Below are 13,782 nucleotides of genomic sequence, written 5' to 3'. Positions count from 1 at the left end.
ACAAAGGAAAATTAAAATAAATAAGTAAGATAAGAAAAAAATAATAAAGTAATAATTATATATAGTAATATTTGAAAAAAGGAAAAAATATAAATATATATATATATATCAAAGTATTAATAAAATAAATAAGCTATATATATACACCAAATACTTAAAAATAGAAAAGCTACCCTCCCAATTCACCGAAAGTGAGGGGCTTTAGTAAGAAATAAGACAAAAAAATGGGCCCTCTAGGTTAGTAGTATATAATATAATGTTTAATAATAATAATGATAAAGACACAATGTTTTTTTTAAATAATAATATAATAATAATAATGAATAAAAAAAAGAAAATAATAAAAAATAATATAAAGTTATAAAGTTATAAGATATAAGATATATTACATAAATAAAGAAATAATCAAATAAAAATAATTAAGAATATATATATTTAATAATAGGTATATAAATAAACTATTAAAAGTATAAAAAATATATACGACTAGATAAAGATAATTACAATATATATATAGTAATATTAGACTTATAAGTAAAATATTAAAGAAATATATATATAATAATAATAAAATATAGTAAAAAAATAAATGAAAATAATTTAATATATATATATATATATACATATAATAATAATAAAAATAAATGAATAAAATATTCATATAATAAATAAAGGGACTAATATAGATTTTTAAAAAGCTCTTCTCCTCCTTTAACCGAAAATCAAACCGGTTTTTAAAAATAAGCCTCGGGGTAGATCTAGGTTCGAAACTTCGAAACCCCACCCATTTTGGTCATCGGCGCAACCCACGTTTTGGGTTATTCAAACCAAATCTCAAGAAAAATAACGTGCACATGCAAAAGAAAGAAAAAAGAAAATGCTACATTTTATTTCCTTTTCGAATCCTTTACAATAGTTTTGCCTTTGTATCTTCTCGTGCTTTCCTCTATGTTTTGTGTGTAAATCGTGTGTTACAATGGTGAGTTACAATGACTATTTATAGTGCTTGTGGATCCTATCTTTAGGAATTTAAATCTTAGTAGAACTCTATCCTATTTTTAGAAGTTTGAATCCTAGCAAAATTTTATCCTATTTTTAGGAGTTTGAATTCTAGTAGGACGAAAATGTGTGTTGACAGCTGCCCTTCTTTGCCCATAGTCGTGTAACAGGGATAGGGCAAAGATTAAAAGACACACTTTTCGTTCAGTGGAGTTGAAAATTAACTCTGATGTTTTAATAACTCCCTGTCGAATTGAGTTACGGATGACTCCTCCATCGTTAAGTCGAGTTCATCCTGAAATGATATGAAATTGAAGCCGTAGTTTGGAATTTGAATCAGCACGTGGCTTCCCGTTACCCTTCGGTCTTCTTCTCGGTTTAAAGACCTTGGATCGGAATCGAACTCAGAAATCTTCATTGACATATAGCTTTTTCTTGACTTAAGCTATGTTGTTTGAAAATGGTTGCTTGTCACTAAGGCACGGCTAACCCAGGTCATCTTCTCGACTTGAAAACCTCGACTGCAACCGGAAAGTAGTGCGATTGATGTGTCATCGAGCTGAATGGAGTCGAGCTCGACAATTTTGATGGCAGATAATCCTTCTTTGAGTTGGATATCCTTCGTCGTGAAGTTGAAATCCAAGTAAGTAGCATTGTTCCGAGTCCAATATCCTCCGTCGTGAAGTTGAAATTGGCTCTGGAACCGGAAAATTGTTTGTTGACAACCAGTCGTCCCTTCGTTGTGAAGTTGAACTTGTGTTGTCTCGAGTCCAATATCCTTCGCTGTGAAGTTGAAATTGACTCTGAATGAAATTTTGTTGACAAGCAGCGGTCCCTTCGTCGTGGAGTTGAACTTGCGTTGTCTGGAGTCCAATATCCTTCGTTGTGAAGTTGAAATTGGCTCTGATATTGGGAAGTTGTTGTTGACAAGCAGCGGTCCCTTCGTCGTGAAGTTGAACTTGCGTTGTCTGGAGTCCAATATCCTTCGTTGTGAAGTTGAAATTGGCTCTGAGATTGGGAAGTTGTTGTTGACAAGCAGCGGTCCCTTCGTCGTGAAGTTGAACTTGCGTTGTCTGAAGTCCAATATCCTTCGTTGTGAAGTTGAAATTGGCTCTGAAATTGAGAAGTTGTTGTTGACAAGCAGTGGTCCCTTCGTCGTGAAGTTGAACTTGCGTTGTCTGGAGTCCAATATCCTTCGTTGTGAAGTTGAAATTGGCTCTGAAATTGAGAAGTTGTTTGTTGACAACCAGCCGTCCCTTCGTTGTGAAGTTGAACTTGTGTTGTCTCGAGTGTCACGATATCCTCCGTCGTGGAGTTGAAATCGTGGATGTTTGGCTTCGAGCTAGACATCCTTCGTTGTGAAGTTGAAATCTATTCTCGAGCAAATTGTGTCGTTTCAAGAGAAACTGTCTCAAGGGAGACAAAATTTGTTTGAAGGAAAACATATTCAAAGATTTCGTTAAATTATTTTCAAAGTTTATGTTTGGAGAGAAACTGTCTCAAGGGAGACAAAATTCGTTTCAAGGGAAACTATCTCAAGCGAGATAAAATTCATTTCAAGGGAAATGTTTTCAATGTTTATGTTTCAAGAGAAACTGTCTCAAGGAGACAAAATTTTCTGTTTCGAGGGAAACTATCTCAGGAGAGAAAAAATTAATTTCAAGGGAAATGTTTTCAAGAGAAACTATCTCAAGGGAGACAAAATTTTATGTTTCGAGGGAAACTATCTCAAGCAAGATAAAATCTTATAAAAAAACAGCCTTGAGTGAAATGAAATGCCTTCTTTCGAGTGAAAACGGTCTCAAGCGAGACAAATCTTGTTTTAAGAAAAACAATCTTGAGTGAAATAAATCATTTTTCGAGAAAAATAGTCTCAAGTGAGACAAAGTATGTTTTAAGAAAAACAAATTTGAGTGAGATAATCATCTGCATTAAATGAGACTGTCTTAAGTGAGACAAAGTTTATATTTGATGAATGTCGATCTTTCAATCTATCGAGTTGGCTTTTAATCTCATCTTCTCCTGAAAGATCTGTAAAATGTATATGGATGTAACTATCCTGATGATGTATGCTTGATGTATGCCCAAATGAAATTTATTTGCTGTTGAATTTGCCCTCAAGAGAGAAAAAATCAAGGTTTTTATTGCTCATGATGATGAATTCAAAGATGCAAATTTCATGCGTCATGTATGTACGTGTTGATGTATATGTTGAGATGTGAGGGGAATGGCTGCGTGTGCAGTCTTCATTCTGACTTAATTTGTCTTCATTTCCACCAGGGTGTACTCTTGCAGACCTCAAGACAATTTTTCCTTCCCTTATCAAATTTTGCCCCAAAGATGGTTTCCTTTGCCTCTGTTTCGATCTTGAGCTTCGGAGCGATATTTGTTGAATTCCAAGATATGCTTCCAGAGAACTTATCTTGTTTGAAAATGCTTTTCTTCTTTCGAATTTTCAAAATTTTGAAAAATATCAAAAAGAACTTTTGAAAAAGTTACCTCTTTCTAGGTTTCACAATTGAAGCAAATCATAAAACATGAGTTCATTGGATATCAAAAGAATCAAACACTCTTTTAATCTTTGATAGCTGTAAATCTTTGACAAATATCAAGATCGAAAAGTTGGTCTAAAGGTGGGTTTGTTTCATCGATTTGGTTATCAAGATCATGGTATGCCCCTCTTTCTTGATTTGGTATTTTGATCAGAGGCGAACAAAATGACACAACTAGCATAATCAATGACTAGACCTTTCAGAACACTTCTGTTTCAGTTCTCTGAAATCTTCCATTTGTTCAAGTTTCGTAAGCTCTTCTAACAAAGGTAGTGCAGAAATATCGGTCTAAAAAATAAAATTCTTGAGTGCTCGTGTGAATTTGACTATAACAGGTGTTTCTCAACTCCCTTAGTCTATTATTACCGAAAATTTCTTTTTAAATGAATTTGATTTATTTTGCCATTGTCTGGCTAGCCGAATCCATAAAGTCGGGGCGTTCAACCAATTGCTTTATAGGGACAGCTTATAATCACTTTTATCAGGTTTAACTGAAGGGTTCATCTCATCACAAAGTCTTTGACCTGACAAAAGCAGTGGAGCAAACACTGAATTGCCAAGTGTCCAAGCAATGTCATGATTTGAATGTAATCTATTCATAAAGTCAGGGCTTTCGAGTTTCCTCTATAACCAATTGCCTTAGTGGAATAGCTCAGCTTTAGAGGGACAAATCACTGAAGGGTTCGTCTCATCACAAAGTCTTTGGCCTGACAAAAGCAGTGGAGCAAACACCGAATTGCCAAGTGTCCGAGCAGTGTCATAGTTTGAACATAATCTATTCATAAAGCCAGGGCTTTCGAGTTTCCTCTATAACCAATTGCCTTAGTGGAATAGCTCAGCTTTAGAGGGACAAATAACTGAAGGGTTCATCTCATCACAAAGTCTTTGGCCTGACAAAAACAGTGGAGCAAACATCGAATTGCCAAGTGTTCGAGCAGTGTGTCATAGTTTGAACATAATCTATTCATAAAACCAGGGCTTTCGAGTTTCCTCTATAACCAATTGCCTTAGTGGAATAGCTCAGCTTTACGGATTTAATTTCTTAAGATTGTCAAGAAGAACCTGTTATAGTCTAGGTGTTTTTGAAAGTCAAGGGATCTCATTTTTAGAGTTCAATTTCCAAACAACTGACCTAAACTAGATTTGCTTACTCGACTATTCCATCTGTGAAGATCATTATCATCCCTGAACATCATAAACAAGGGTATAAACCAATTAGTTTTGCAATCTCATGTGCTAGTTGCCCTATTCTGTTCGCTCTTAATACGTGTCTGAATACCAAACCTTGGATAGACTCTTCATGAGAAGAGAAAACTTAGCTCGGTAAGAGAAAAATATGTAGTCTGATGTATCTTTTAAATTAGGACCAAGGGGTCTTTGTTTTGTAGGGTTCAATCTTGTCATTTGTCAAAGATTTATAACCTCAATTATTAAATAGTTTTTAATTGAGGTGATATTCAAGGAATTCAAGATTAAAATTTGCTCATCTCCTAAGAAGGAAGCATTTTATTTAAAATGTTTAAACGTCAAGTGACTTAAAAATGTTCACGCATAAGAAGTACGAAAGAAAAACAAGTTCAAACAAGATGATATACTTGATAATGCAACAAAATTCCTAATGGATGCCCCATATGACTCTCGATCAGAATGCCCCATTACATATTGAAAGTGAATGCCCCTGAATCGATCAGATCTTGGACCTTACGTTTCAATGCCCCATAATTCTCAGTGGTGTGCCCTGAGCTCCCAATATGATAGCTGCATACGGCGTTAATATCACGACCTTCAGGATATGGGGCCTCTCTAGGTTTGGATTGAACTAGAGTCACAAGATTTGGATTGAACTAGAGTCACAAGATTTTTTCAACTAGCGTTGGGAGTAACTCCTCATATGTCATTGGGATTGGACTGATGCAAATCTTTTCTTTCCTTGGTCCTCTCTAAGTTTGTTTAGAAGTACTAGACGGTACAACTGCAACAGTTTTTAGACTTGAGACCGTAACACTTTTGTTGGCGTTGTAGGTACTAACGTTGTTAGCCCGAAGTAAGGTGCCTTCAGGGTCTATAAAAATAGCTTTTTAGTTTCATTTTCATCCAATGGTGGATGAACTTGGACAGACAAATCCCTCCAATGATGTGCGTATTGTCGGAAACTTTCATTGTGCTTTTTCTCCAGGCTTTGTAGCATAACTTGGTCTGGTCTCATATCGTTGATATGCTTGTATTGTTCCAAGAAAGACTTGGCTAAGTCTTTCCATGTCTTGATATGAGTTCGGCTGAGCTGGTTGTACCACCGGATAGCTGAACCGGACATGTTCTCCTGGAAGCAGTGGATCAGGAGTTGGTCATTCCCTACATATCCGGTCATCTTCCGACAGAACATAGTGATATGGGCTGAAGAGCAGCTGTTCTCGTCGAACTTTTCAAACTCAGGAACTTTAAACTTTGGTGGAAGTACCAAATCTGGAACCAGGCTCAACTCCATTGCATCCACTCCATAATAATCATAGTCCCCTTGGATCATCTTCATTTGATCTTCTAACATCTTGATCTTCTTTTCCATCTTCTTTTCCTTATCCTCCTCGTCAAAATCCGGGACATGATAGTCTTCCAGATGAGTGTTGGTCGCGGAAGCTTGTATATTTGCACCAGATATAGCTTTCCCTTTGATAGCATATGAGTCCTCTTGTAATCTGGGTAAGATTTTAGGTGAGACAACCCCTTGTGGGATAGGTGGTATAGTTACCCCTTCCGGTGAACCTGCCCCAAGCGCACTGGTATGTTGTAGGCCAACTAACTTGGCAACGATCTGATCAACCAAAGATTCTTGGTTCTTCATGATTGTATTCAGAGTACTCAGACTAATCTGGTTTATCTTATCTTCAAGTTCTTTCTGCAATTTTGCCATGTTCTCCTCGATTTGAGCCATTCTGGCCTCCATTTGTTTTTTTCTTTTTCAAGCGGGTGTTATGCGGATGAGGTGTATCCAACGCTTGAGGTGGTGTATCCAGTATTTATTCCTTCATTGAGACATTCTTCCGTTAGTTGATGTGAATGCAAAGAAAATAACGAAATGCAGAATATGTCTAAATGCATGATACATGAAATATCCGAGGCATTGATCCAAAAAATGTGCCTGTTATTATGAATAATCCTCATTTGGGACAAAAGTGTTTTATCTATTAAGAGACAAAAATATTCTGACAGCTTTTGACATGTTGACTAGTCTTCTTTATTCGTATGTCACTGGTTGAATAACATGTCGAACCACTCCGGCTTCTCTAGATGGGTCGTGCCAATGTTGAGTTATTTTTTGCACTGGCCCAAGAAGTCTTGAATGACTGCATCTCTAGCATCTATCTTTTGTTGAGCCTGTCCCCAACGAATGCGTCATTGGAGCCCTCGATTGATAGGAAATATTTGAAGTCATTAGTTTGTTCCTTGAATTCGTCAGCAATGATCTCCAATTCCAGCTATCGTTTTGTAATTGTTATCTCTGAAGGGACTCCTAAGATTAGTAACCTTCATCCTGCCCCTGCAACCTCTGACAGTCAGTTTTTCCAAGATAGTCTTTCATTGTGCTTGATGCAGACCCAATTCATTCTGAGTCCTTTATAACGCAGCAAAGTGATATATTCCTCAATTGTGGGCACCACGCCTTTAGGATTGAATATGACACATAGTCGCCTTGTAAACTGTCCTCTGCATTTTTATCTCTTGTATTACAACCCCTTTATCCATTAATTCAGATTATTTATGTTTAACAAACACATTTTTGGTGGATCAACACCTTTTTTAAATGATGCAGGTGATGAAAACAAAATAAAAGAGAACAAAAACAAAAAGAGTTAATGAGGTAAATCAAATTAATAATAAAAATGAAAAATCCTACCCCATATGACATCTACCCCTCATGCTTATTATTCCTACCCGGACATGATCTCTATCCCGTAAGTTGGTTTTGAACAAGTCCTAACCGCATAAATTTCTAGTTCACATACTTTGAACAGAAAGTAAAGCATGAAATAATTCCGGCATCCTAGGGTTTGAAATGAGGTCTTGGGGTGGGCCCTAACTCCTTGTAGTCTCCGGGTTTAGGTTCTAAAAAAAGGTACCCGAGTTCTCCTTGCTGGTGCCCCCTTAGGCTTACCAGACCCTTAGTCCTAAACCCATCACAGGCTTGTGTGGACTAAGTTAAACTCGAGAGGACACATTCCCTTATGCCCATACGGAGAATAAATTCACACGAAGGCATAAGGTATATGAATCCCGAAGGTTACTTGCTAGGCCCATACGATGAATAAATTCACACGAAGGCGTCGCTTTCACCCCCACTTAAAACGGGTTCGGAGCTCGGGTATAGAGCCTTTAGATGAAAAAAAGAAAACTTTGAAGGCTGAAATCATGAAAAAACGATTAGTCCAACTATTTACTCGAAAATAATCAATAGTAAGTAAAAAGGATCGAAATATTATCTTAAAATTTAAACTTACCATTTTCGTTAAAAAGACAATTGGAAATTACCTTAGCCTGACTCACTTACTGTCCCCAGCGGAGTCGCCAAGCTGTCGCAACCGTCTTTCAGTTGGGCCCCGGAATTGGGCTTCGACTTAGAAAAATGTGGATTGGAGTCGCCACCGATCATTTATTTAAAAATAAATGGGTTGATCGGATACCCTATTTCTTACCTGATCCGCGTCTTACCAAAAATATGTCGGGCTCGGGAGTCGGTTACGGTCAAGGAAGGATTAGCACCCTTGAACCGCCCTTTCGGTACTACGTAATTTCTAGTTGTCTTAATTAAGAAAAATAACAAGTTAAATTAAAAGGTAAAGTTTCGATCCTAATTACTTACCCTTGATTGATTTGAAAATATCCTTTAAAAAATCGAGAAATGTGTTAGATAAACAAGGTAAAGAAAACAAATAAGATACAAAGGAAAAATAAAATAAATAAAATAAATAAGTAAGATAAGAAAAAAAATAGTAAATTAATAATTATATATAGTAATATTTGAAAAAAGGAGAAAAATATAAATATATATATATATATATATATCAAAGTATTAATAAAATAAATAAGCTATATATATACACCAAATACTTAAAAATAGAAAAGCTACCCTCCCAATTCACCGAAAGTGGGGGGCTTTAATAAGAAATAAGACAAAAAAATGGGACATCTAGGTTAGTAGTATATAATATAATGTTTAATAATAATTATGATAAAGACACAAGATTTTTTTTAAAAAAATAATAATATAATAATAATGAATAAAAAACGAAAATAATAAAAAATAATATAAATATATAAAGTTATAAGATATATTACATAAATAAAGAAATAATCAAATAAAAATAATTAAGAATTTATATATTTAATAATAGGTATATAAATAAACTATTAAAAGTATAAAAAATATATACGACTAGGTAAAGATAATTACAATATATATAGTAATATTAGACTTATAAGTAAAATATTAAAGAAATATATATATATATAATAATAAAATATAGTAAAAAATAAATGAAAATAATTTAATATATATATATATATACATATAATAATAATAAAAATAAATGAATAAAATGTTCATATAATAAATAAAGGGACTAATATAGATTTTTAAAAAGCTCTTCCCCTCCTTTAACCGAAAATCAAACCGGTTTTTAAAAATAAGCCTCGGGGTAGATCTAGGTTCGAAACTTCGAAACCCCACCTATTTTGGTCATCGGCGCAACCCACGTTTTGGGTTATTCGAACCAAATCTCAAGAAAAATAATGTGCACATGCAAAAGAAAGAAAAAAGAAAATGCTACCTTTTATTCTCTTTTCGAATCATTTACAATAGTTTTGCCTTTGTATCTTCCCGTGCTTTCCTCTATGTTTTGTGTGTAAATCGTGTGTTACAATGGCTATTTATAGTGCTTGTGGATCTTATCTTTAGGAATTTAAATCTTAGTAGAACTCTATCCTATTTTTAGGAGTTTGAATCCTAGCAAAATTTTATCCTATTTTTAGGAGTTTGAATCATAGTAAGACGAAAATGTGTGTTGACAAATACATTTTTAGATATTCAACTTACTTAATCCAAAGGTCTATGACAACTCCCAATTCAAATTGATTTTAAAAACCATCATTTCTCAAAAGTACGTACAAATTTTATTTTGTTAAACAAACATTACGACATAGCTGAAATAAGGAATAGTACTGATGATGATGACCCTTTTCCTATTTGAACTTGTTTTCTCCTTCTTCTTCATGTTGTTTATGATGAGTATCCATGATTGAAACTTTCAGACGAAAAATTTAGACAAAAATTTTGGGGCAAAAAGATAGGAACTAAAATATAAGTTTTGGTGGAATGTAAATTTTCGGACAAAAAAAAGAAAGATTGTGGAGTAGTACATCAATGGATTCTTTATCTTCACGTGATTTCTCTTACAACTTTCAAACAAAAATTTTGGGGAAAAGAGATAGGAATGAAAAATCCTAAATTTAGTTTAGGGAATTAGTTTTTTTAAAAGAAGAAGAGGGGCTGTTGAAGGCTTTTAAGTCTCCAACATGGTAGTCAAACCCAGTCCATGTAAGCAGTTAACGTGCCAGGTGTGTTCCGTCACGTATGTTAACAGCTGTTAACGTCGAGTGACTATTTTATAACAAATAATAACTTTATTGATCAATTTGTGACTTTTAAAACATCAGTGATGAAAACAAATAGTAACTCAAACATTAGTGATTGGTGTACTTTAGCCTATATATTTTCAAGCAAGAGCCCACCATCAATATTATCAACAACTATTATAATATCATTAACAACTATCACGAGTAACAGATAAAAAAAATCATGATTGACATATATGTATTAATAATAAAAAACTTTTCTATGGGTGAATACAAATAAAATTTCAAGGTGGACACCTTAAATAAAATGAATAACTAATATAGAGAAATTCGAGTTTCAGAGTGAGCACTTGCCTACCCTGACTTGTGCATATATCTACCACTAACTAGCATGTTATTGGTTAGAATATTTCTAACCTAATATTTATTTAAAATATTTTTAATTTTTTTTATAGCGCACACGTAATATGAAGATGTAACTGCTCAAATTTAATATCTCTAAAAAATAATATTATCTTTTATCACTATGATCGCTTGTTGTTTTTTGATTAAGTTTAATTAAAGTCATATATGTATTCTTGTATATAAATTATGATTTAAATATATGATAAACTACATGTTTAATACTTTAACTATCACTTTTGTTCTATTTTGGTTATTCAATTATTTTTTAAGTCATGCTTAGTGTTTAGTTTTAGTTTCGTTTTGGCCACTCGTTGTTAAAAATTAACAAAACTGTTCATTTGAAATTTTTTATTATTTTTTCAGTGATAGAAGTTATGCTAATTTTTTAACAAAAGTGACCAAAATAAAACAAAACAAACTATTAGGCATAATTTTAAAACAAATAATTAAGTGACCAAACATAACAAAAGTGATAATTAAAATATTAAACGTATAATTTATCTTAAAATATATACACACCATATCATTAAAGGAAAATTCAAAATACACTAATAAATTATAGATCACAAACGCATTATAGCGTATCATATCATAAAAATATTTGTAATCGTTATCTTAAAAAATAAAATTATCAATATCTAACCAACGATCAAATTGTACTCACCAAAAATCATGGCCCCTTTTCTGTTAATTTCTTAATATATGACATGACAATTAAAACTGATAATTTTTTAACAAATTAATAATACATACATCGTACTGTTAAAACACAAACTTTTTTTTAAAAAAAAATAATATTCTTTGTCACCGCTAAAAATCATTTGATGATTCCTCTCGTCGCTTTTTTTAAATATAGAACCTCGTGTTTCAATAATTTTGAGCATTGGTTGTATTGATAACATATTACAAAATAAATAAAATAAAATAACAAGAAAAAAGAATATAGAGATAAATAGTATTATTTTTTCTATATGAATTATATACAAAACTTTCTCTACACCTATATTTATAGATATGAAGAGCATATATCATATTAAACTCTAAACCTAATAGACATTACAATTCTAATAATAAAACATAATAAAATCTTATTTAATACATAGAATTTTAATTATAATTAATATCTACAAATAATAATTATAACATCGAATAATTAATTGCTTTATTCTTCTTCCTCCTCTCTTTTCACTTTTTTTCTTCTTTACAGCTTACGACAATTTTATTGATCAATTTAATTTTTTCTTCTTTAGTATTGTTTAATCGGCAGCGACACCGGTTTTAATGTTGGTTGCCGCCCGTTGGTTATCTTTTTTTCTTTTTTCTTTTTAATTTTTTAATAAGAATAATTGTCTTTGTGACATGTTCTCTGTCTTTATGACACGTTTATCTCTTCCTTTGTAGCATGTTTTTCTCTACCTTTTGGTAGCTTACAGTTTTTTGCCGTTGTTTTTGTTTATCTTTTTTTCTCATGATTAGATTTGAATCGCCACGACTGATCAAGATGACGTTTATTTGTTATTATGATGATCTTTCCTTCTTTGGACCCTCGGATTGATTTGGATACGCATTTTGCGTTCGTGGATAGTTTTCTCACGTCGCTTGACTTTGATATGTGATTTTTCGGTGGTCTTTCAGTAGCTTCACCCTCTTTTGTGGGTTGTTTACCGATGCAGCCAGATTTGTTCCTATTTTATTCGAATTTTTGGTTAGGTTTTTTAACCTTTTCCTTCTTTGGTCCTTATATGATCTAGGTAACTAGTTTTTGTCTCAATAGTAATATGAAAACGTCATAATTATATTTTAAGTTTATGATTATGCTTGTAAATCTTCATTGTAATTTTGGACATTTTTTATTTTTAATAAAACTAGCGACTTTTTATAAAAAAAATATTGAATCATTAATTTTTATATTAAAAAACATAAAAGAAATTTGGTAGTTTTCAAAAAATTATGAGTTCATTTAACTTTTTTCATATTTTTTCTTTTTTTTTAAATTTTTAGATTTTTTTATTTAATGACACATGGCATCATGTCGTCATTAGATATGTCAATTTTTTTGAATACAAAATAATGAGAGGAAATGACTAACTACTAGCTTCAGACTTGAGTTAGATACTTGTGATATCCAAATAACATGGACAGAAACATACGAGAGAATAATGGGTATACAAGATGATAGTTAGGGGTCAGATAAAAAAAAATTACAATTACCAAATTAATAATGTGTTTATTGTATAAGGACCAAAACAGGTATTAAACCAATATAAAAAGCCAACAGTAGTTAGGTGTAAAGTCCAGAAATCGACTCTAATAAGTTCAGCCAAAATTAGGGTTAGGGTCATCGGTCTTTGTTTATAAACAGATAACGTGACACGTGGACAGAACTGGTTGGACCAATATGGATAGGGGATATCAAACTAATGGCTGGCTACCAAGCAAACTGCTCTGATTGTGGACTAACCAACAACATTGTCTCGTACAATTCCATACAAAAATCATATTGAAAATCACTGCCATTGTACCAAATACATCACCTAGCTGTAGTAGCCTGATGAACATGGCAACCATCTCAGCCACCACTACCTCATCGCTCATTTCTGCAACAATTCTCTCACACAAGCCATCACCGAGGTTTGCATCTCCTGTTGTTATCGGTAAGTTAAGTGGTATAAACGATACAGTGTCTAAAGTTCAGTAATATCTAACGTACTTCACTTAATAAATTTTACTCTTTAGGGTTGAAGAGAGGGAAAGTTATGTGTTCCTTGGAGAAGAAGGAAGCTGGTGTTGTGGAGAATGGCTCGACGAGTATCCGTTTGAGTGGATCGTTGTTGGCTGCCGTGTGTGCGGCGACCGTGTCGAGCCCGGCCATGGCTCTGGTGGACGATAGAATGTCGACGGAAGGAACAGGGCTTCCCTTTGGATTGAGCAACAACCTACTTGGGTGGATTCTGTTTGGTGTGTTCGGTTTGATTTGGGCGCTTTACTTTGTTTACACTGCCACCCTCGAGGAAGATGAGGAATCTGGATTGTCTCTCTAAGGCCTAAGCCAAACTTTGCTGGGTTTTGTTATTTTTGTTTTTGCAGATATTATGTTCAAATTAGCACTAAAACTGCTACCTTCATGCTCAATGTGTACTTCGTTTTGTCTGATGTTTCTCTTTGGTAACTTCATCTTCTATGTGTTGTTTCTTTTTCT

General features: G+C 33.4%; 1 protein-coding gene across 1 annotated transcript; it reads left to right on the top strand.

Moving 5' to 3' along the window:
• The first annotated feature begins 13,047 nt into the window (after positions 1-13,047).
• Positions 13,048-13,749, top strand: LOC120204990 (photosystem II reaction center W protein, chloroplastic-like). Its single transcript, XM_039204961.1, has 2 exons — positions 13,048-13,237; positions 13,320-13,749. The coding sequence occupies exons 1-2, from the start codon at positions 13,135-13,137 to the stop codon at positions 13,622-13,624; spliced, it is 408 nt and encodes a 135-aa protein (XP_039060892.1). The 5' UTR covers positions 13,048-13,134; the 3' UTR covers positions 13,625-13,749.
• Positions 13,750-13,782: the final 33 nt, after the last annotated feature.

Source organism: Hibiscus syriacus, unplaced genomic scaffold (assembly GCF_006381635.1).
Source record: "Hibiscus syriacus cultivar Baekdansim isolate YM2019G1 unplaced genomic scaffold, ASM638163v2 tig00011824_pilon, whole genome shotgun sequence".
NCBI lineage: Eukaryota > Viridiplantae > Streptophyta > Magnoliopsida > Malvales > Malvaceae > Hibiscus > Hibiscus syriacus.
The sequence above is the reverse complement of the archived record's forward strand: the minus strand, read 5'-3'. Positions and strand labels throughout refer to the sequence as shown.